The sequence below is a fragment of the Phaseolus vulgaris genome, chromosome 1, assembly GCF_000499845.2.
Source record: "Phaseolus vulgaris cultivar G19833 chromosome 1, P. vulgaris v2.0, whole genome shotgun sequence".
In the NCBI taxonomy this organism is placed as follows: Eukaryota; Viridiplantae; Streptophyta; class Magnoliopsida; order Fabales; family Fabaceae; genus Phaseolus; species Phaseolus vulgaris.
The window spans coordinates 22,586,498-22,608,795 of NC_023759.2; the positions used below are offsets into that span (position 1 = coordinate 22,586,498).

The window sequence follows — 22,298 nt, forward strand, 5'->3', positions numbered from 1 at the left end:
GTCTCTTCTGGAAGAGGGTGGCGGATGCCCACATAACATTCTTGACCCCCACCCTGATTTCCTTCGAGTTCTTTGAGGACCAGTTGGAATTTCAAATAGGTCAGGACACTACATCTTTGTCTTCACATTGCTTCAGATATTGTTTCTGGGCGTCTTGTGCGACACACACAAGACTTTGGTTTTATCTTTTCTGCATATGCCTGCTTTTGCTGTTTCCTTGCCTTGTACACTTACTCCATTCTCCTTTAAGCTAACCTATGCACTTTCATTTCATGCAGATACCATGTTGGGTAAGAACATGCTCGCCGATCTAAAGGCGCTCGCCCGAAACCACGGGTTGGCGACCGGCTCCCAGACGGTTCCCAACTCGGCGGTCGAGAAGGCCATCATCCAAGGGCGATCACCGCCTAAGGCGCCCACTCAACGAAAGAAACTGGTCCTTAAGAGGCCAAAGCGGAAAGCCCCCCAAGTTGTCCAAGAGGATGAGGAGGAGGACGACGAGGTCACAGAGGATGGCCTTGTCACAAAAAGGAAGAGGGTGGCGCCATCTTCCCCACCTGCCCCGCCCCTCTTCCGGCTTCAACACCACCATCAACACCCGCTCCTCCTCCTTCACCACCAGCACCACAAGCCCCTTCACCACCAGTCCAAGCAGTCCCATTGGCCACTGCGCCACCTGCAACTGAGGCCCAAGAGCCAAACTTCTTAGAGGACCCCCCGAGCGCCTCTACTCCACATATATCAGCAGGAGGGGGCCCTCCTTCCAACACCTCAGCTGCAGGAGTCATTCCAATCGGGGATGAGGTCGCTCACACCTCTCCAATCCTAATCACCGAGTCCCCGGTTGCGTCGCCGCGCCAAGAAGCAACCACCGAAAATACTGTTAAGGAAGGCGGCGACGAGAACCCTCAACAAGCCCCCCTGGCGCCTCTCCAAGCTGCAAATCTTTCCCTCGAGGTGACGAGGATGTGGGAACCTCTGACTGCTAAACTCAAAACCATTGCAGAGGATATCCCATCAATCATAACGAGAGCTGTGGAGAGCTCCACCAGGCGGCTACAGGATGACATCTACAACCTCAAGACCGAGAACAGCACAATGAAGGTCGAGGTGGAGAAGGTGTCATTCAGCCTAACGCTCGCGGAAATGGAACATTCTCGAGTGGAGGATGCCCTAAACACCGAGCTTAGGCTTGCGCGCAAGGAAGCTGTCGACCTTCGCCGCAAAGTCCACGAACTTGCCCAAGAGAAGGTCGAACTTGAAAGCAGAATCGTGCCTCTGCGTACCAAGGCGAGCAACCTGGAGGCTCAAATTCAAGCAAATGCCGACAAGGTACAGAAGCTGGAGCAGAGGTCGATCGACCGCGAGAAGCTACTTGGGCAAGTAGAGAAAGCAAGAGACGACGCCATGGCTGATCTCTCCGAGGCAAACAAAGAGAAGGTGAAGATGGTTGCCGAGTTGGCCCAGGCTCAAACAGAATCTAAGAAGGTGGCTGACGACCTTCTTCAAGCTCAAGAGACCAACAAACAACTCCAAAAACAGGTCGAAGAGCTGGAGCAGCAGAACAAGGAGCTTAAGCAGCAGGTTGAAGGATTTCAAAAGCAAATTGAAGAACTTCAAAAGCAAATTGAAGAACTTAAGCTAAGCTCTGCTCAGATTCTGGTTGCTGGGTTTGATGCCGCTCGAGAACAGTTTGCATGCCTCTTCCCTGATCTTGACCTTAGCATGGTGTCGTTAGACAACGAAGTAGTAGATGGGAAGGTCGTTCCCGCCGAAGGCTCAACCAACTCTACCCCCTCTGCCTCTTTATGAATTCACTTGTATTTATCTTGTAAAAACTCTTGCACATGTATTTTGAACAGCCACTTATTTCAATAGCGAAATTTGGATATGTCTTCTGACTTCTCTTGAGCGCTTTACTTTCTTTGTATGCCTAACTCTGCTACGCTTAACTTGGTGATTTTGCAAACACGACCTTTGGCGTAACTTCTTCGAGCTGATTCAAACTTAAGCAATAATCGCTTTAAACAACTTGCACCCCTGAGGCACTAACCTGGTCGTAAGAAAGGTTCCAAGCAATGAACTATGATTCAATCATTGGTTCAAACAACGTCCCACTTGACCCGCTTTATCAAACAAGTCTTCCAACCTTCTCGCCGTGTTTGAACTTTCGCGATCACCTAGACCTCTTGGCAACACCAGCTTTTCTTAGCCTCAGGCTTTGGCAGTTGTCTCTTTATCTGAGGCAGAAATGCCCTTTGGGACCTTCCTTTACCTCCCCTGAACCTCAGAGCTAAAGACTGGCTGGCTTAGGCGTTCTCTTCGAACCTACCTTAGCCGCCTTTCAAGCTTCTTCCACCCTCTCCGCCATACCTGAACTCGTTCAAGACGAGAAGGATTTTATCTTGCCTATACTCGCGCACAGGCGAGAAGGTCTTTTAACTCGCCTGAACTCGCTCATCGGCGAGAAGGACTTTTACTCGCCTGAACTCGCTCATCGGCGAGAAGGACTTTAAACGGCCTTAACTCGCTCGACGGCGAGAAGGACTTTGTCAGGTGCCTCAACTTGCCCAGGGCGTACATCTCCCCCCCCCTGGATGCACTGAGGACCTTTCTCGCCTGCGCCCGCACAACGGCGAGGAGGTCTTTAACTTGCCTCTGCGTTGCCCCGGGAGTTACATCTTCTCGCTCCCAGAAACACGGAGGACTTTTTCTCTTTCTCGCCTGCACTCGCTCAACGGCGAGGAGGTCTTTTTAACTTGCCTCAAAACGCGCGAGGGCGTTGAGGTCTTCCATCTGGTGCCTCCGATCGCCGAAAAACGATGAGGACTTTAAAAACTTAACTGGTGCCTCTAATCGCCGAAAAACGATGAGGACTTTAAAAACTTAACCGGTGCCTCTAATCGCCGAAAAACGATGAGGACTTTAAAAACTTAACTGGTGCCTCTAATCGCCGAAAAACGATGAGGACTTTAAAAACTTAGCCGGTGCCTCTAATCGCCGAAAAACGATGAGGACTTTAAAAACTTAACCGGTGCCTCTAATCGCCGAAAAACGATGAGGACTTTAAAATTTTAGAAAACACGCGACATATCTTTTCGTGCCTCAAATCATGTACGAATGACAAGGTCTTTCTTCGAAACTTTTGGAAATAACACATATGCGGTCTGAAAACACCTTATACTTCGAAAACTCTTCTTTTATTGGGCGGCCTCATTAAAAACCCTCCTTAGGGAAAAAAGAGTGCCCCCTTAAAACTGTTTTAACAGAGACATTGCAATGTAATATTTGTGTTTGTCTTTACTTATAAAGCTCTTAGCTATAGTACAACTTCAGGTGTGTGGCGTTCCAGGTACGAGGGATCGCCCCCCCTTCCAACGTCTCCAAGCGATAGGCTCCGTTCCCGAGTGCCTCGGTTATTCTGAACGGTCCAGTCCACTTGGGTGATAGCTTATTCTTCATCTCGTACTGGTGGGCCTTTCTCATCACCAGATTGCCTTCTCTAAACTGCCTTGGCATCACCCTTGAGTTGTACCTTCGCTCGACCCTTCTCTTCACCGCCTCAGCCTTCAGCCTTGCCTCCTCCCTGACTTCGTCCAGCAGATCCAGGTTCAGTCTTCTCTCTTCATTCGAGTCTTCCTCTACAAAGTTCTGGAATCTCGGCGAGCTCTCCTGAATCTCGACTGGAATCATGGCATCACACCCATAGACCAAACTAAACGGGGTCTCATGGGTTCCTGACTGCTCGGTGGTGTGGTACGCCCAAACTATTCGGGGTACCTCCTCAGCCCAACTCCCCTTGGCTTTCTCGAGCCTCCTCTTCAAACCTCTCAGCAACACCCGGTTAGCTGATTCCACCTGGCCATTAGTCTAAGGGTGCTCGACGGATGCAAACACTTGCTGAATTCCAACCCCTTCGCAAAGCTTCTTCAACAGGTGGCTCGCAAACTGAGTCCCATTATCTGATACCAGGCGCTTAGGCACTCCAAACCGGCACACAATATTCTTCCACACGAAGCCTTCGATCTTGTGCGCGGTGATCTGGGCCACTGGTTCTGCTTCAATCCACTTGGTGAAATACTCAATCGCCACCACCAAGTACTTCATCTGCCTGATCGCCAGTGGAAAAGGTCCCAGGATGTCGATTCCCCAAGTATGAAACGGCCAAGGGCTATAGATCGACTTCAACTCCTCGGGAGGCGCCTTGTGCCAATCGGCGTGCTGCTGGCATTGCTTGCAGCACTGGGCATACTTCTTGCAATCTTCTCTCATGGATGGCCAGTAGTAGCCTGCACGGAGAGTCCTGGCGGCCAGAGCTCGACCCCCGACGTGACTTCCACATATTCCTTCGTGGAGCTCTGCCATAACTCTCGTGCACTTTTCGCCGTGTATACATTCCAGGAGTGGGTGAGTGAACCCAAACCTGTACAGATCGCCATCAATCAGTGTGTACTTGCTGGAATTCTTCTTTACCTTCCTAGCTTCTGTTGGATCTAACGGGAGGAGGCCATCCGCCAGGCATCGCTTGTACTGTGTTATCCATGTGTCTGGCTCTTGGGTGGCGCAGACCTGCATCACGTCCACCTTCTCTCCTCGACAAGCTCTAATTCTTGGCGATCTCAGGGTTTCTTGCGTCAAAGACTTATGGCTTCTCGCTGCTCTCTCCGTCGACCTGCTTATCTGAAGGACCAGGTGATCTGCTACAAATGCCCTCGGCGTCTTCAAAGTTTCTTGAATCACTGTCCTCTGTCTACCCCCCTTGCCCGAACTGGCGAGCTTAGCAAGCAAGTCAGCTCGGGCATTCTGTTCTCGGGGCACATGCACCACTTCAAAAGAGGCGAAGGAACTCTTCAATTCCTGCACATACGCCAAGTAAGCCGCCATTTGTGGATCTTTAGCCTGGAACTCGCCTGTTACTTGCCCGGTGACTAGCAGCGAGTCACTCTTAGCCATCAGCACTCTGGCTCCCATCTCTTTAGCCAGCAGAATCCCGGCGATCAGCGCCTCATACTCTGCTTGATTGTTGCTGGCTTTGAAGGCGAATCTCAACGATTGTTCGATCAGCACGCCGTTGGGTCCTTCCAATATGACTCCAGCACCGCTACCCTGCTGGTTTGACGATCCATCCACCGAGAGTACCCAACGGAAATCATCTCCTTCAACCCGCGTCGCCTCTGAAGAGAGCTCGACTACAAAATCTGCAAAGATTTGCCCTTTGATCGGGCCTCGAGGCTCGTATTTAATGTCAAACTCTGACAACTCGACTGCCCACTTCACCATTCTTCCTGCAACGTCAGGTTTCTTCAAGACCTTCTGGATGGGCAGGTCAGTCATCACCAGTATTGTGAAACTGTGGAAATAGTGGCGCAACCTCCTCGCCGAAAACACCACAGCCAATGCAGCCTTCTCTAGGGCCTGATATCTCGTTTCTGGGCCCTGCAACACTTTACTCACGAAATAAATAGGTCTCTGAGCCTGATCCTGGTCCTGGGCGAGCACAGCACTCACCGCCCTCTCAGTCACAGCGAAATACAACCTGAGAGGGATTCCCGCCAGTGGTTTGCACAAAACCGGCGGGCTCGCCAAATATTCCTTCAGCTTGACGAAAGCTTCCTCGCACTCTTTCGTCCAAGCGAACTTGTTATTGCGCCGCAGACACTGGAAATAGGGATGTCCCTTTTCTCCGCTTGCTGACACGAAGCGGGATAGGGCCGCCATCCGACCCGTCAGCTGCTGGACTTCTTTCACTGTAGTCGGGCTTCTCATCGCCAAGATGGCGGCGCACTTGTCCGGGTTGGCCTCTATCCCTCTTTCAGTCAAGAGAAAACCCAAAAATTTTCCAGCCTCCACGCCGAAAATGCATTTCTCCGGGTTGAGCTTCAACTTGAACTTGGCGATCGTCGTGAACAACTCTTCCAAGTCTGCAACGTGCTCGCTTTTCTCCTGCGAGGTCACGACCATGTCATCGACGTAAGCTTGCACGTTCCTTCCCAGCATCGGTGCAAGTACTCGATCCATCAGCCTCTGGTACGTGGCCCCCGCGTTCTTCAGCCCGAACGGCATCACCTTATAACAGTAGCACGACCTCTCCGTCATGAAAGTTGTTTTTTCTTCATCCATGGGATGCATCTTGATCTGATTATAGCCCGAGAAGGCGTCCAGGAAACTCAGCAGCTTGCACCCTGCAGCGCTATCAACCAGGGCATCAATGCTTGGTAAAGGATACGAATCCTTTGGGCAAGCCTTATTCAAGTCGGTGAAATCGACGCACATGCGCCATTTCCCGTTGCTCTTCTTTACCAGCACGACATTTGCCAGCCACTCAGGGTACTGGACTTCCCGGATGTGGCCTGCAGCGAGGAGTTTCTGGGCCTCATCCTTGATCGCCTGCCTCCTTTCTTCATTAAATTTCCTCCTTCTTTGCCGCACCGGTCTCACCATGTTGTCCATCGCCAGATGATGGCACAAGAAGTCGGGATCGATCCCGGGCATGTCCGAAGCAGACCAGGCAAACGCGTCCAGATGTCGTTCAATCACCTTGGCGATCTGGTCCTGGAGATCGACCTCCAGAGATCTTCCGAGCTTGAAAACCTTCCCCCCGATCTCCTTCTCGAGCCACTGCTCGACGGGTTTGGGCCTGGACTCTCTGGCGATCACCGCCTTGGCGATTCCGAGTTCCCTTGCTTCCTCCGGGCGATTCCGCGCCTCTTCCTCCTCCAGGGCAGCATTCCTCTCCCCCAGCTCAGCATCTACCATCTCTACGTCCCTTCCAGCGGCCTCCTCCATTATCGGCGGTCTGGGCTTCACACCGGGCGGTGGGGTGGTTATGACATAGCTCACTGATCTTTTATTTTTCAGGCTATTTTCATAGCACTTTTTCGCTTCCTTCTGATCAGACTTTATCGTGATCACCACCCCTTCCATGGACGGCAGCTTCACCTTCATGTGCCGAGTCGATGGAATTGCGCCTATCCTGTTGAGAGTGGGCCTTCCCAGCAGGATGTTATATGCTGAGGGGGCGTTTACGATGAGGTACTTGATTTTCTCCGTCCTCGACCCAGCCTCATCGGTAAACGTGGTTCTCAGCTCGATGTACCCCCTGACCTCCACCTGGTCGCCAGCGAACCCATACAAGCACCCTCCATAGGGCCTTAGCTGGTCAAGGGGCAATTCCAACTACGTGAAAGTCGGCCAGAACATCACGTCTGCCGAACTTCCTTGGTCCACCAGAACTCGGTGGACCTTCCTCCCCGCCGTGATCAACGAAATAACAATGGGATCGTTGTCATGAGGCACAACGTCCCGAAGATCCTGCTTGGTGAACGTAATGTCCACTTCGGGCGAGTGATCTTCAAACATGTCTACTGACATCACCGATCGCGCGTACCTTTTCCTCTGCGACGCGGTGCATCCACCACCTGAGAAACCCCCTGCAATGGTGTGGATCTCCCCATGGATAGGCATCTCATGTTGCTGGGCTTCTCCACCTGCTGGCTGGGAACTCGACGCCCCTCCGGTCCTTTTGTCCAGCAGATAGTCGTTTAGGAACCCGCTCTTGACCAGGTCATCGAGCTGGTATCCTAAAGACAAACATGAGTCCAGGTTGTGGCCAAAGCACTGGTGAAACTCGCACCAGACGTCCGGCTTCGACCCCAGCACCTTGTCGCCCACCTTCTCGGGCGCCTTCAATCTAGCTGATATGTTAGGGACAGCGATCAGGTCCGCTAGTCCCATGACGAATTTGTGCTTAGGTGGGCGATTGTATTCCCGGCGTGCTGGTTGTTGGCGTGCTGGCGGTTGGCGTGCTTGGCTTCTTCCCTTGTTTCTCCTATCGTAAGGATAGCGAGTCCTTTGATCCTTTCTGGCCGCCGCTGCCGTTTCCAGCACTCTCTGTGGCTGGATCCTGGTCTGGGCGCGTGGCCTAACGGGAGCCACACTGCCTCTCTTCTCGGCGACCTCACTCTCGTCGGCGATGTGAGCCACCGCAAGTCGCCTGACTTCAGCAAACGTCGCTGGATGAGCCCTGATCAAGGCTTCGCAGAATGGCCCTGGCTGCACGCCCTTCTTGAAGGCATAAACCAGCATTTCTTCATCCTTGGCCGGCGACCTGACCATCTGCGCTCCGAAGCGATTGAGGTAGTCTCTGAGGGACTCCCCATGGTACTGCCTTATATCAAACATGTCATAGGACACCCTGGGCGGTGCCTTGTTCACAATATACTGCTCGACAAAGATTTTCGAAAATTGCTGAAAATTAGTTATGTGGCCATTAGGCAGGCTCACAAACCACTCCATCGCCGTTCCCTGGAGCGTGCTCACGAACATCTTACAATAGACAGCATCCGACCCTCCCGACAGCATCATCTGTGTGTGGAACGTGGTCAGATGAGCCTCTGGATCCTCCACGCCGGTAAACACAGCCTTAACCGGAACCACGCTCGTGGGAATTGGCGTGTCGGTAATCGCCTGAACGAAAGGCATTGGGAACACACGAGGCGGCGTCGACGGTGCCACTTCTTCAGCTGAAGAACGACCCTGCTGCTCCTGAAGAGCTCGACGTAGCTCTTCAGCTACTTTGCTGAGCTCCTCGTTCCTGGCGCGAGAGGCGACCAGGTCTTCATGTATCCTCGCCTGCTCGACGCGCGAGGCTTCTACAGTGGCCTGCAATGAGCGCATCATTTCTGCCATCTGCGCCATGGTCATGGCGGCGTCGCCTTCAGCTGCGACGGGAGCCACGGGACTGGAACGATTGCTTCTCATCTTTCTCATTAACTTCAGCGAACCACAGAAGTACAGCAAATAACACTTCAACCACGAACGAATCAGCGATCGATCGGAGAAGATTCAAGAAACTGCGCAAGGACTTCAAGAAACCGCAAACCTTCGAAGAAAATCGCAGCTTCACCAAAAACCACCGTTTCCCCGCGAACCAAACAACCAAACGAAAGAACTCGAATCCACCGACCGAAAAACCAAACGAACGGTTTAAAACACAAACTTCCCCGAACGAAACTCAAAGAAACCAAGAACGACGGTTGCACCAGCACACAACCGCGCAGAAAACCTCGAAAACCTCCACGAACTCACGCTGTGGATGGGAGCACGTTTTACACGGCCCCACGGTGGGCGCCTGATGATCCTGCCTGTTGACCGGAGCGCTGGAGAATGCCTCGTCAAAGGATCGACGTGCGCGTCGCTTCTCACTTCCGTTCCTCCTCTGGATCTATCTCAAGAACCTGCAAAGAAACGATACGGCGCCGCTGCGGCCGATCGCACTCCGACGCTCAAGTCAGTGACGGTATCACCAAATACTAAGAACTGGAACCGTGCAAATCTCTCTCACAAACAGCTCTGTCACTCGCAAGCGTAAAGTGTATGAACTGAACGTGCGTACCTTAGGAAATCTGTTAAGAACTCTTATATACCTGGTGATTTTCTCTCTCCTGGCAGTTACAGACTTGGACACGTGGCTTGCATCCGACTGTACACGTGCCATCATCTGGAGGCTCACTGACTTGGCGCTGCTTCTACTCTCATTTTGGCTAAGTTACCTATGCATGGTGTTGCCCGGTGCATAGCTAACTCAGGAATGCGATCTCTACTGAAACTGGCGAGGTAGGGCCTTCATACACCTTCCCTGTGGTCTCGCCGGCCGCCTTCATAATCTGCTTCTCCTTTAACTTCGGCGATGTGCTTGTTCTGGCGATCTTCGACTGCCTGGTCGCCTGAGTCTGCATCTGGCGACTTCGTCCCCAACCTGGCGATCGCCTATTCTGGTAAGCTGGAGATCGGAACACGCCAACTTAACTATCGGCGACTACATGTGCCTCCCGACTTCCTTCCCAACTGTCAATCTGGCGCCTTGTCAACACGCCTACACTGTAACAGGATGCCACGTCATCGCATCCGACCAGCAGGGCGGTACAACATTATTTTTTTCTACCTTTCTTAATTACAATTGATTATCCCACTTAACATTATAATTTAATCATTTTTAAAACAGTAATTTGAACAATATCTCATTAATAGTTATTATTGATTTCATAACTAGACTTTAATGACAAATAAAAGTTTATTTAAGTACGGATAAATCATCAGAATCTTCTGTTTCGACATGATTATCCATGGAAGGTTCCACTATTTACTTTGAGTCTGAAAGGAACGATTATGCATATGATCGAATATGAATGAAGATCAATGCCAAATTACTACCACAACCATATTACCATTTCTATTATTTCTTTATTTATACCTTTTGTTTTCTAAGCCTACCAATTAACAGTCTTGGTTGAAATTTACTCCATGGTCGAGAGCACGTTCCAACTATAATTTTAAACGTTGTTAAGGTCACTTTATTATTTTACACTTAAATCATTTCAGTGCAAAATAGTATATTAGTATATTAGTCCAACGGCTACAATCGAATGAACAAGTGGTCATCTGAACTCAAGTTACACATAATGATGCCACTTTGAATACCCTTTTTGATCAAGTTCTTCAGGCTTTCAGTACGTATTGCTAATACATTCTACACACAATAATCAGAGGATTTGTGCAGCCAGTGTTCATGGCCAAAACAATTTCCCAGTTTCAATGGAAGAAGGATCAGCAAATTTCATCCACTCATTAACCAATGCAACGTTTTCCTGCCCAAAAATATTATTATTACTACACAATGAAAGATAGACAATGCAAGTTCTTCCGTGTTCCAATGTAGAAAGCACAAAAATAAGAAACCAATTTTTGGATGACAACTAGTTACATAAGAATCTATAATTGTCAAAGAATAAAGATTAACTAAAGCTTTTTCTCACTATTTGTGATCACTTACATGGATCAAACAATGCCTGTGTTTTTACCAAAAGCAAATTCTGTAGATAGGTAGAAAGTATAAATTGTGTTACACTAGCATCAGATTTATAGATATAAAACACTCCCCTTTGCTGATCTGTATCTGAAAATAATAATGCCAAGGCAAGGAATGCATAAAATTATGGTGACACCTAAGCCTCAGAGTCACAATCAGTGGAGGACCTATGTTGAATTGAACGGGTGCATTCACTATAAGTGTATAACTGAAATTTTATATTTTAGCCCTTTAACCCCTTACTTTTTATATATTTAAACCCTCCATCCCCAATTTCTCACTCTGACGTCAATTTTCTTTTCCTAGCTAGTTTCTTTCATTCATTCTGTTCCATTTTTGCTTTGAGTACTTTTCACTTTATTCAGCTAGACATTCCATTCCATGATGATAATTATAATAATTATTATTATTAGTTTTATTTTTTAAAATATATTGTCCCCAATGATCCTAAGTCCTGGCTTTGCTACTATCACATTGAGCACCCACATCTTTTACTAGTACAAGATATACAATTTATAATATGTAAAGAATCTATGCAAGGCAAGAACATTACTAACAAAAATTTGCAGTGTTTTTTAGGGAGCAAATAAATTCGCAATAAACAGTTGGTCAGAATCAAACCAACAAATATGAACCAAAATTGTTTGGTCCCACCTCTGGAGAAAATTGCAAAAGGATTATCATCTACCTTCTTTGTTTCATTTTTTTGTACTACATAATCAAGAAAACATGTCTTAATCTTAATACTAGTTTTGCAAGCAAACTGAACAATAAGATAAAAGACCAGAAGGGCAAGCAATTCGAATATTATTTATTGATATTGATCATAAATTGCTATAACAATAATTTGATCCATACGGAACAAAGGTATTATTTAAAAAGGAAACAGAGTAGAAGTGAATCAGGCAATAAAGCAGGAAAAAATATTATCCTTAGGGCAAGCAATAGACTTGATTTTGCATACAGATATTTTTGGAGGAATTAGCATTAGAGACTCACAGCTATTGCAAAGTTTCAGCTTCTTCCTCTTGACATGCTTATGATCCTCTTGGCTTATGGTCTTATGCTCCCCAATAGGGTGATACTTCATAGATGCCAACTCTTCTTTTGCAGTATCAAGCCTGCGTTTTTCATCTTTCTGGTATAATTTTGTGTAAGTAATAGCCCAATGAAGCTTTACATGTGATACAGAAATCAACACTTACATAGAACAGCTCCAACCCTGCAATCTGTTGCTTACAAAGCTTTAGTTCCATCTCAAGAGCGTGTATCCGACATTCAGCAGGGACAGCACTCTGCTCAACCATTTGCTTTTGCCTACTCCGGACAACCTCCGGTTGCCACACGTTTAAAGCTACAAAGGCTTGTCTACAAAAAAAGTCACAAAACCCCATCAACACCAAAGCTACCCATGCTAATAAAGACAGTAAAACCTACAGCAAACCCACCATAGAGCAATCCACCCCATTACAGTTCTGTAATATAAACAAAGGAACATTAAAATTCACACATAAGACCAAAAACATATCATATCATATCATAACCAAAATGTTGAAAAACTATCCGCGACAAGAATTGTGGCCCCAACAACAGAGTCCATATATGATCGCCATTGGCATCGCAACTGCAATTGCAGCCACCTTTATCCACAATATTCAACAATATCAAGGATTGGAAACAAACAGCAACTTGTGATTGTAATCTAACATAGCATTCAACTAGAACACATATGAATAGAAAAAACCCTTTGGTGTGTCTGTATGTGAGATGAATGATTAAGTGGGTAGAGTACCTGGCCCTGCGCAAATTGGACAAGTCTTGAGCAGTTTGTGTTGCTGTGGCGGTTTCTTGAGCAACACGTGTCTGAATTTCTTTGAGTCTCCTAGAATGTTCCACGATCTGGCTCTCCTTTCTCAACACAACCCTCCTATGAGCAGCTATTCTCCTCTCCTTGTCCCTCTCAAACCTAACCACCCAAAAACTCACTTCATAAGTAAGTAATAAAAAGTCGAACTTTGAAACACCCAGATAAGAAAATCACACAAAAAAGCAAACGGGCGTGTGCTAAGAAAAGTTGAAAACGCGGAACAGAATTCGTACCTTAATTTATATAGAGATTTAGAAGAACTGGAAGAAGAAGAGTGGGGTTGGGGATAATCGGCGGAGAGAAGGAGGTTCCAAATAAGGTCTTCGGAGGAGAGGCGGTGAAGGCGGCGGCATGAGATGGAGACGCAGCAGAGATCTTTGTAGCTGAAACCGCTGCTTTCGATTCCGATTTCTAGAATTCGCCGCCATAGTTCTTCGGGGAGGAAGGACATTCTCCGAATTCCAACAAAATGTTCGGATGTTATAATCGGAGTCTATCGTATATGTAATAATATTTACTTATATTTCCGATAAATATTATCCATTATATTAAATTTATTCAATAAAATATTAATAATTTTCTTAAAAAATTTATACATTTAACTTGTTCAGTAATTAAATTAAAATATTAATTTGTTATATATATATATATATATATATATATATATAAATAATTTTATTAAGAATTATATATTAGAACAATTTGAAATGCATCCTATGTAATTCAAGTATGTAATTCAAGTTGGTAGATAGAACAAATAAACTCACTTTGATGAGACACTTCCATTTTGAACAAAGCCAATCTACTTAAGATACACAACTTCAAATTATTTTGAATAATCTTTGATGGAAGAAGGTCAAGCTCTTATCCAATCACTAGGTCAATGGCAGGGAAGATGGCAGGGAAGATACAAGAAGACTAGGACTTTGATACTGATGGTAGGGACACTTTTCTCTACATGTTCAAAAATGTCATAACCTAGTGTAAAATTGTAGAGTAGAATTTATTTTCTTGTCAAAAGTAGAATAGAAATTTTACTTGTAATTTTTATTAATTGTAATTAGGATTGAATTTGGCACCTAATTACATTAGGGTTTCTAGAAGACTCCTAATTTAACCTAGGTTGGTCCTAAACCTAAAAAGAGTCACATGAAGCACACATTGGTCATGCTTGCCTTGTGGCTCCAAAATAGGCGCCAATTTCAAACCTCTTCCATTTGAATTTTCCCACTCATTTCCTTGTACATTGGTCGGACCTCGACACTGTATAATGGGGTGTTTGGCTCATGAAATTCTAAGATCAAATATATAAGTGAATTGTTGTCAAGTTTGCATGCTTTCTCACTCCCTTGTCTAGACTCTCTAGGATAGACACCTTGATCTTCTTCTTCACATTTTTCAAGTGATATGGCCCAATCAATCGCTCTCCCTACTTCTCATGCACCTTCAAGGAAAGCATAGTGTTGGAATTATAGGCCTTAAACAAGAAAGGGGGTGAATTGTTTATAAATGTTTTTCGCAAATATTGAAGGTAGAAAGAAAGTCAATGAAGAATCAAAGCTAAAGGAATCAAGATATCCCAGATATAAAATTGTTTTAGTTGATTTCCAAAAAATCAACCGGTTGTTTATGCGATTCAACCGGTTGTTTTTATTAGTAATTAATAAAACCAAGTTAAAACAAATTAAAGTGAGATCAGGAAAAGAGGAAATCACACAAACAGATTTATACTTGTTCACTCTTACACCAAGAGTTACATCCAGTCCCCAGAAACCACTAGGTAATTTCACTATGCAATCAACCACAAATTACAAACCACACATACCAAAGAAGTGATCTTGAACCCCTTAAGAACACACACTTTCTTTAGCACTCACAACAAACCACAGATCAAAACACCCTCTGACTCTGTGCAACACCAATTCTTTACAGAAATACAAATCAAAGAGAGAAAATGAATGATCACACCTAATACAGATTGAATTCAAAAATTATACAACAGTCCTATTCCAATCTTAGACAAGTCAAATCAAAGCTTGATGTAAATCTTGAAAAAAAAACTGATTTCAAAAGATTAATCTGATATCATTACTACCATGAGCGTAAAACAAACTATTTAAACTCCAAAAAGGCAATTAAAACATTTAATGAAGGAGTCAAATCAGTTTTGAATCAATTAAAACAGATTTACCAAACTTAACAAATTCTGTTAAGAATTTTCAAAAAACAATCGGTTGAAATGTCGAAACAACCGATTGAATTGGCTTGACAACAAAGTCAACCAATTTCAAGCTTTTTCAAGACCTGTTTAAAAACATTAAGTGTAAAACAACCGATTGAAACAATAAAACAATTGGTTGTTTTTCCACTCCTTTATAAAACACTCTTTTTTCAAAAGGATTTTATTTAAACCAACTTTAAATCCTAACTAAAAGTTTTTACAAATTCAAATTACCCAGAACCCACACACACTCAAGCAACAGCAAGTCTTCAAGTAATCCTCACAAATTTGACATCAAAACACTTGTTCAACACATAGCTCCATTGGAGTCATCCTTGTCCACTTCCTCCATCAAGCTTCCGCACAAGTTCACAAAAATTCCAAGAAAACCAATTCGAAAATGAAGGCTACACCATCAGTCTTAATATCTTGGGGATCATCATGAGATAATGTAATGATAATGACAAAATTCTTACAACCCTCCCTTGAAATATAGATCTCAAGTTAAGGCTATCAAGCATCCAAAGTTCTCGAAGCCATGTCTTTTGAGGAGTTGGTAGGTATTATTATTTATGAGTAGGTATTGTATGAATATGGTAATGAAGTGAAATTCAAATATATGAATTTAAAAACCTCTCACAAAAAGAATAAATTGATATGTCCAAAGTCCTTGACGTTGTTGGAAACACATCAGACACTTCAGAATGATCAGGACTTTGCGTTCATCACACAAAAATTAAAAAAGATGTGGAAAAATAAGAGCAACTCTTGTAAAGATTGACGCTCCGGATAAAACAAAGGTAAGATTATCTGTTATGGCTATAATAAACCTGGACACATAAAATCCAGAACAAGGATGATGGAAGAGTGCCTTCATGATTTGGAGATTTTGTTGATAATCGGCAGAAGCACAATGGATTGTAAACGAACAAGGCCCTCCTAAGAGGTGTGGTGGCCTTGGAGGTTCATGTTAGGTAGGGGATGAGAGTGGTGAGGTCATCTCTCTTTGGTAAGGTGAGAATTGAAGATCAATAGCCTAACCTAAGAGGTTTTGGGCAAGAAGTGAAATTGGCTCTAATTTGGCAGCAATTCACTAAGTATATTAATCTTGAATTTACATGAGCCAAGCCCTTTTATTTATAGTGTTTAGAGGGCTGAAAATTCAAATAAAAGTGGAGGGAAATTCAAATGAGAAGCATTTGAATTTGGAGCCAATTCCTAGTCACAAGGGAAGTGTGACTTGGTTTCCTTTTTTGGCACCTCCTAAATCTACACCTACACCTTCTTTTTATGTCACATGGAAGGTGTGACTTATCTTTATACATTTGCACCTCTTATATCTATATTTACACCTCCCTTTATGTTCTACTAAAAATACTCAAAAGTAATTACAAAAAAAAGACATCCAATGATGCTTAGTTTGCCCAGATCTTCTATTTGTTGGCCTTGAGCTGAAGCTTGAACTTGTATTTGGGCTTGGGCTTGGGCTTCTTCTATCATGGACTTGGGCCTCTTCCATCATCCCCTCCCTCTTGAAAAGTATTTGTCCTCAAATCCAATGCTTCTTCTTCATCATCATTATGTGGATATATGTGGCTGGATGGTTTCCATCATCCCCTCCTTCTTGAGAGGTTCTATCCTCAGATCTACAGGTGGATCTCGAACAACAGCCTTATTCTTGCTTTGACAACTATGCTCGTCCTCATGGATCAAATGTCCATATATGGAAGTCATCAAACAAAGCAAATGAGTTAGTTTGAGCAGTTGTGTAAAAATAAGTTTTATTAAGTTGCCATTCCTATTGTTTTTGGCAACTTCTCACAATATTTCTCTGTTTGTTGTTGTATTTGTTCTTTAATCCTCTCATTCATTTTTTTAACAAATTCAGTTTTTGTTACTCCTTCCCTAGGCGCAAATTCTTGTGGATTAGGAAGTGGTAACAAATCTAAAGGAATAAGAGGATTGAACCCATATACAACCTCAAATGGAAAAATATTAGTAGTTTTATGAACTACTCTATTGTATTCAAACTCAAAATGGGAAAGGTACTCATCCCTAGATTTTTGGTTGTCTCTCATGATTTCCCTAGGCATAGTAGAAAAAGCTATATTTTTAACTTCATTTTGACCATTCGTTTGAGGATGATACGAAATTGAAAATTTCAACTTAGTTCCAAGTTTTTCCAAACGAATCCTGAAAAAATGGTCTTCAAATTTTGGATCTCTATCTAAATTTATGCTTGGAGAGAAACCACGAAGTCTTACCACTTCTCTAAAGAAGAGCCTATCCACAACCATAAAAATGGTATAAAAACCTTTTGTTGTCCTAGGAAGTTCTAATATAAAATCTATGCTTATGTCTTCACATGGAGCACTTGCAAAAGGTGAAGGAGCATAGAGTTCATGAGACATTGCCTTTGAGTTAGTTTTTAAACAAGAAATGCATCTATGGTAATGTCTTTGAACATTTTTTCTCATGGGTGGCCAAAAGAATTTTCCTTTTAAAAGCTCTAGAGTTTTATCAACTCCAAATTGGCCCATGAGTTCTCCTTCATGAAAAATATTTTTTTTATGTGTGAAGGTAGTCTCGTTGGTACGACCATTGAGCATGGAGTTTTTAGCAATTTGCAATGGTCGTCTCAATAATACATGACAAGTTTCTTTAGGCACTACATCACATAAAATTTTATCTTTGTAGATGCCTATAGATAACTCGACCTTCACTTGTTGGTGATTTCTTAGCATATACTCAAAATAAACTACTACATATTTACCTATGCAATTTTTAAGGACATGATGCATAAGCCTTATGAAAGTGTTAGGTACATTAGTGATTCCAAAAGGTTTCACTAACCACTCATATAGTCCAAATTTGGTCTTAAAAGTAGTTTTCAACTCATCACCCTCTTTGATTCTTATTTGGTGATATCCACTTTTAAGATCAATTTTGAAAAAATTAGTGGGCCCATGCAATTCATCAAGCATATTATCAAGTCTAAGAATTGGATACATATATTTGATGGTGACATTACTAATGGCTCTACAATTATAACACATTCTCCATTTGCCATCTTTCTTTGGCACCAACAAAATAGGTACAACACAAGGACTTAGACTCTTGCGAACCCAGCCCTTCTCCAACAATTCCTGAAATTGTGATTCTATCTCCTTAGTATCGTCATGACTAGTTCCATAAGTTGGTCTATTTGTTAGACTAGCCCCTATTGATAAGTGTCTAATTTCAGTAATATTTCATATTAAAATATAGGCACTTATGAGGATTTATTGCTAATTTACATATAAAATAATCCCTAATTTATGAATTTATACCTTTTTATATTTTTTATGATCTTTATTTGAATAAGAGTATTTTATTCCCAAATTTGGTGTTAATTGCAGATTTCTAAGGAAGATTGGAGATTTGGATTTAAGATGAATGATTTGAGCTAAAAAGATAAAGATAGAAGGTCCCAGAATGGAAAAAGATGAAAAGAAAGATTGGGCTTTTTTTTATGTTTTATCATTTAGCTCATTAGCGCGACATAGAAAGCAACCTAACCCTAGAAAACTAGGATAAATAGAGGGCTAGAGGCTCAATTGTAGTGTGTCAGATTGAGAGGAAAACACCATAGAGTGAATTGTAACCAATTGGAAGAATGGAAGGTGCTAGAAGTATGCGTAGCTAATTCTACCCTTTGGGATTGGGAGTAATCTGCTCAAACTCTAATGTATTGAGGTGATATCTTATATATTAATATTTAGTTCTTGATTGATTATTGGTATTGTTGTTTTACTTTTAACTTTCCGTGACAAATTGAGAATTTTAAATTTGACCGAGAGGTATTTTTAGGGTTTGGACCTAAACATCAATACTTAGCATATTTGAGTGCTAGGGATAGACTTGAAATATTAATTGCCATTAACGTCTGAGTGTGATTCTAAGTTATTTTTATAAATATGCGAGGGATCGATATTTAGGAAACATTCTTAAGGATTTTATATGCGAGAGATCGATATAAATGAATTTTCTACGGGCATCAATTTCAATCAAAGAACTTAATATTAACATGCTAATCAAAATACATGAGAGTGGAAACCTAATCTTATTGATCCTGCCGACAACTCGAGCGTGGAGGAATTGCCTTGTCGCTTGCTTGACCCGCCTATGGCAACTGTGCTATCTGCAAGAACACTCTTAGAACCTCCTCCTCTGGGAACTCCGAACGCAACCTGCGAACACACAGACAGCGCCTCTAGCGGCCGTTTGCACTCCGACGCTCAAGTTAGATCACAGAATCACTAGAAAAATAATGTGTAAAACAGTGTGTCTGTATTTCTCTCTGATTCCCTTTTTATCTCCCTCTGTGTCTGTGCCTAACAGAATTCTGCTACGTTGTTCTTTGCGTGTGTCAGAATTTTGTTATGCTTTTGTACGAAAACGTACCACAATCAGGGTCGTGGGTGTCTGGGTTTTCTGTCTGTACCTTTCACGACACGGAGTGCACCTTTATCTGGGTCGCGCCCCTCTCAGCCAGTGACACGTGGAGGCATGCAACTCACATCTAACCGTGCACGTGCCACCACCTGAAGGGCTCTGCGCATCTCTTTGTGCGCCTAAGTTATTCCCTTGCGGAGTAACTTAGCGCGTTTCTTCCATCTGGGTGAAATCGCACATTCCCAGGAGAACGCCAGGTGTGGCTGGACTAGGCACACTCACCAAGCATTGCTCTCTGCATACACGATTTCCCCTTCACGATGCCATGCACGTAATGGGTTGAGAGAGTAACCAATCACTGACCGGTTTACTGACTCCCTCAGGCCACTCTCGTGCACGACTATACCGACGAGGAGCTCTTCTTTCTCTGAGGTATGATCATGCGAGGTCCATGCGTAACGCTCTCGCTGGGAATCTCAGTCCCAGTTTAACTGCGTGTAACACGAGACCCCGATGACCATGCACCCGATGACTGATCGGTGCTCTATTGCTTCTCGCGTTCTCCCCCGGGTGTTTATCTTGGAACTGATCTGTCGGTGGCCACTCGGTTACTGACCACCGATCTCCATACCGGGGGATCTCCTCCATGATTACTCTGCCACCTGATCCACGTGTCCCCCAGCGAGTGGTCCATGTGGTTATCTGCTCCTAACGTCATCGACTACCGATGACCGATCGGATCACTTATTTTTCCAATTGAAGCAACTAATTCTTTGTTTGTTTTCTTATTGATCAGTGCCAACATCATCACTTCAAACTCTTTTTATTGTTATATTTAGCGAATATTGTACTCGATAATTCATTGTTCCTTGTGGGATCGATATCCGTCCTTAGGGACAATTATTACTTCTGACAAACACGGTGCACTTACCGTAAAAAAGTCATCAAATTTTTGGCGCCGTTCCCGAGGAACAGGTTTGATTTGTTGAGTATAATTTCCTAAATATTGTAAATATTTTAATTGTTTTGATTTGTTTTGATTTTCTTTATTTTATTTTATTATAGATTTGATTGTGATTTTAATTTATAGATTTGTTGTTTTTTAAAAAGAAAGTTGTTTTTATTTTTTATTTTTTTTCTTTTCTTTACGTTATTTATTTTAGTTTGTTTTTATTTTGATTTTGATTGTTTTGTTTTCTTAGTTTTTTTTTTACGTTTAACTTACGTAGTTTATTTAGAGTTTTACGTAGTTTTTATTTATTTATTATTATTAGTTTCTGTTTCATTTTTGTTTCAGTTTTATTTTTTTTTCTTCTTAGCAGTTTTTTATTTATTTATTTTATTTGATGTTATTCTATCTTTTTCTTATTTTTAGTTTTATTATTTTCTTTTATTTCATTCTTAGTTTTTATTTTACGTAAGTTTGCATTATCTTTAAATGATTTTAGTTAATTATAATTTTCTGTTTTGGTTTGTTTTAATTTAATTTAATTTTGTTTTTATTTTACTTATAGTATTTTTTTTTGTTATTTTAAGTTAGTTATTTTATTGTATTTTTAAGTTTTTATTTATTTTTGTTTTTTATTTATTCATCTTTTTTGTTGTTTTCTTTTATCTTGTTTTAAGTTTTTATTTTACGTAAGTTATTATTTTTTTTATTTTTTATTTTTAAAAAAAGAAAAAATATACTCTGTATTTTTTTCTCCACCAATATGTTTTAGGAAGAAAGCAACATGACATAAGAACAAGCACCACCCCCTAAGAGAACACTTGGAGATTATGTCATGTACCAAGGACCAAGGCATTTTTCTAGTATTGCAATACCTGCTACCGTCAAGGCTTAGGAAATAAATCCCGATTTTCTCACTCTCATCAGTGCCTATCAATTTACAGCAATGGAACATGAGGATCCATATTCACATTTGGATACATTTTATGAATTGGTAGGAACAATGGGTCAGGTGATCTTGAAAATGTTTATATGCGCTTGTTTTCTTTTTCATTGGCAGGAAAGGCTAAGGAATGGCTCAAATCACTTCCAAATCAGAGCCTCACTAGCTGGAAGGATGTAGAGGAAAATTTTTTACAGAGATTTTTTCCAATTTCTTGCTACATCAAAGCAAAGTCTGAAATCTCTATGTTTAGACAAGGAGCAAATGAAGTCTTCTGTGATACATGGGAAAGATTTAAGATGATATTGAGAAAATGCCCAAATCATGGGTTTGAAGATATTGCACAACTGAGCATATTCCTGAATGGTCTCAGATCTAACATAAAGATGTTCCTAGATGCTGCAGCTGGTGGCACAATGATGGCTCTTGATGTAGAACAAGCGACAATAATTATTGATGCATTGGCATCAACTGATTATAAAGCCCAACATGATGGACAAGATCTTCATAATAAAGGGTTGTTAGAAGATGCACTCTTGGCTAAAAATAAGATTCTGACACAGCAGATTGAGCAACTAACTGCACAAATGGCTAAATTGCCCCAACAATTATATGTTGTTCATTCATCTCAAAGCCAGAGTCAGTCAATCAGGTGTGATTTTTGTGGAGGTGTTCATCCTAATGGTCACTGTTTTTATCAGCACAATTCACCTGAAGTTGATGATCCATCCATGCTTGAAAGAATGAGTAAAGTTGAAGACGCCCTGACAAAGATTGTGAGCGCGTAGGACAATATTGTGTGAGCGCAGGACAATAGCATGACCATGATTAGGAGTATAGAGATCCAGATGGGACAACTGACCAAACAAATTGCACAAATTGTAGAGGAACAAAATGACCAGTTTTCAGTCAAAAGCCAAACCAATTCAAAAGAGCATTGCGATAATGTAGTGGCTGAAAAAGAAGAAAAATATGAGACAAAGGGGAAGAGAGATTAGAAAGAGAGAAGTGAGGAGG

The 22,298-nt window shown here is 42.7% G+C and overlaps 1 protein-coding gene and 1 pseudogene across 2 annotated transcripts; both read right to left on the bottom strand.

The window, feature by feature from the left end:
• Window positions 1–10,374: 10,374 nt before the first annotated feature.
• On the bottom strand, window positions 10,375–13,240 carry LOC137813789 (F-box protein SKIP24). Of its 2 annotated transcripts, none has more exons than XR_011081506.1 (5): window positions 12,968–13,230; window positions 12,660–12,833; window positions 12,073–12,235; window positions 11,867–11,988; window positions 10,375–10,646 (listed from the first exon to the last, which is right to left on the bottom strand). XR_011081506.1 is itself a non-coding variant. In XM_068616220.1 (5 exons), coding segments are annotated over exons 1-5 (696 nt in total). In that variant the 5' UTR covers window positions 13,186–13,240; the 3' UTR covers window positions 10,375–10,644. The 2 variants fall into 2 exon arrangements, 1 of the variants encoding a protein (XP_068472321.1); XM_068616220.1 differs by having other exon boundaries at window positions 11,867–12,005; window positions 12,968–13,240.
• Window positions 13,241–21,506: 8,266 nt separating this feature from the next.
• LOC137816784 (small nucleolar RNA R71) lies at window positions 21,507–21,612 on the bottom strand (annotated as a pseudogene).
• Between the last annotated feature and the right edge of the window lie 686 nt (window positions 21,613–22,298).

Excerpts from the sequence above, each read along its gene's own strand:
- LOC137813789 (XM_068616220.1), bottom strand. The coding sequence starts at position 13,185 with ATGTCCTTCCTCCCCGAAGAACTATGGCGGCGAATTCTAGAAATCGGA. Across the intron at positions 12,834-12,967 it reads AAATCTCTATATAAATTAAG|GTTTGAGAGGGACAAGGAGA; the intron begins GTACGAATTCTG and ends TTGGGTGGTTAG. Across the intron at positions 12,236-12,659 it reads TCCAATTTGCGCAGGGCCAG|ACAAGCCTTTGTAGCTTTAA; the intron begins GTACTCTACCCA and ends CTTTTTTTGTAG.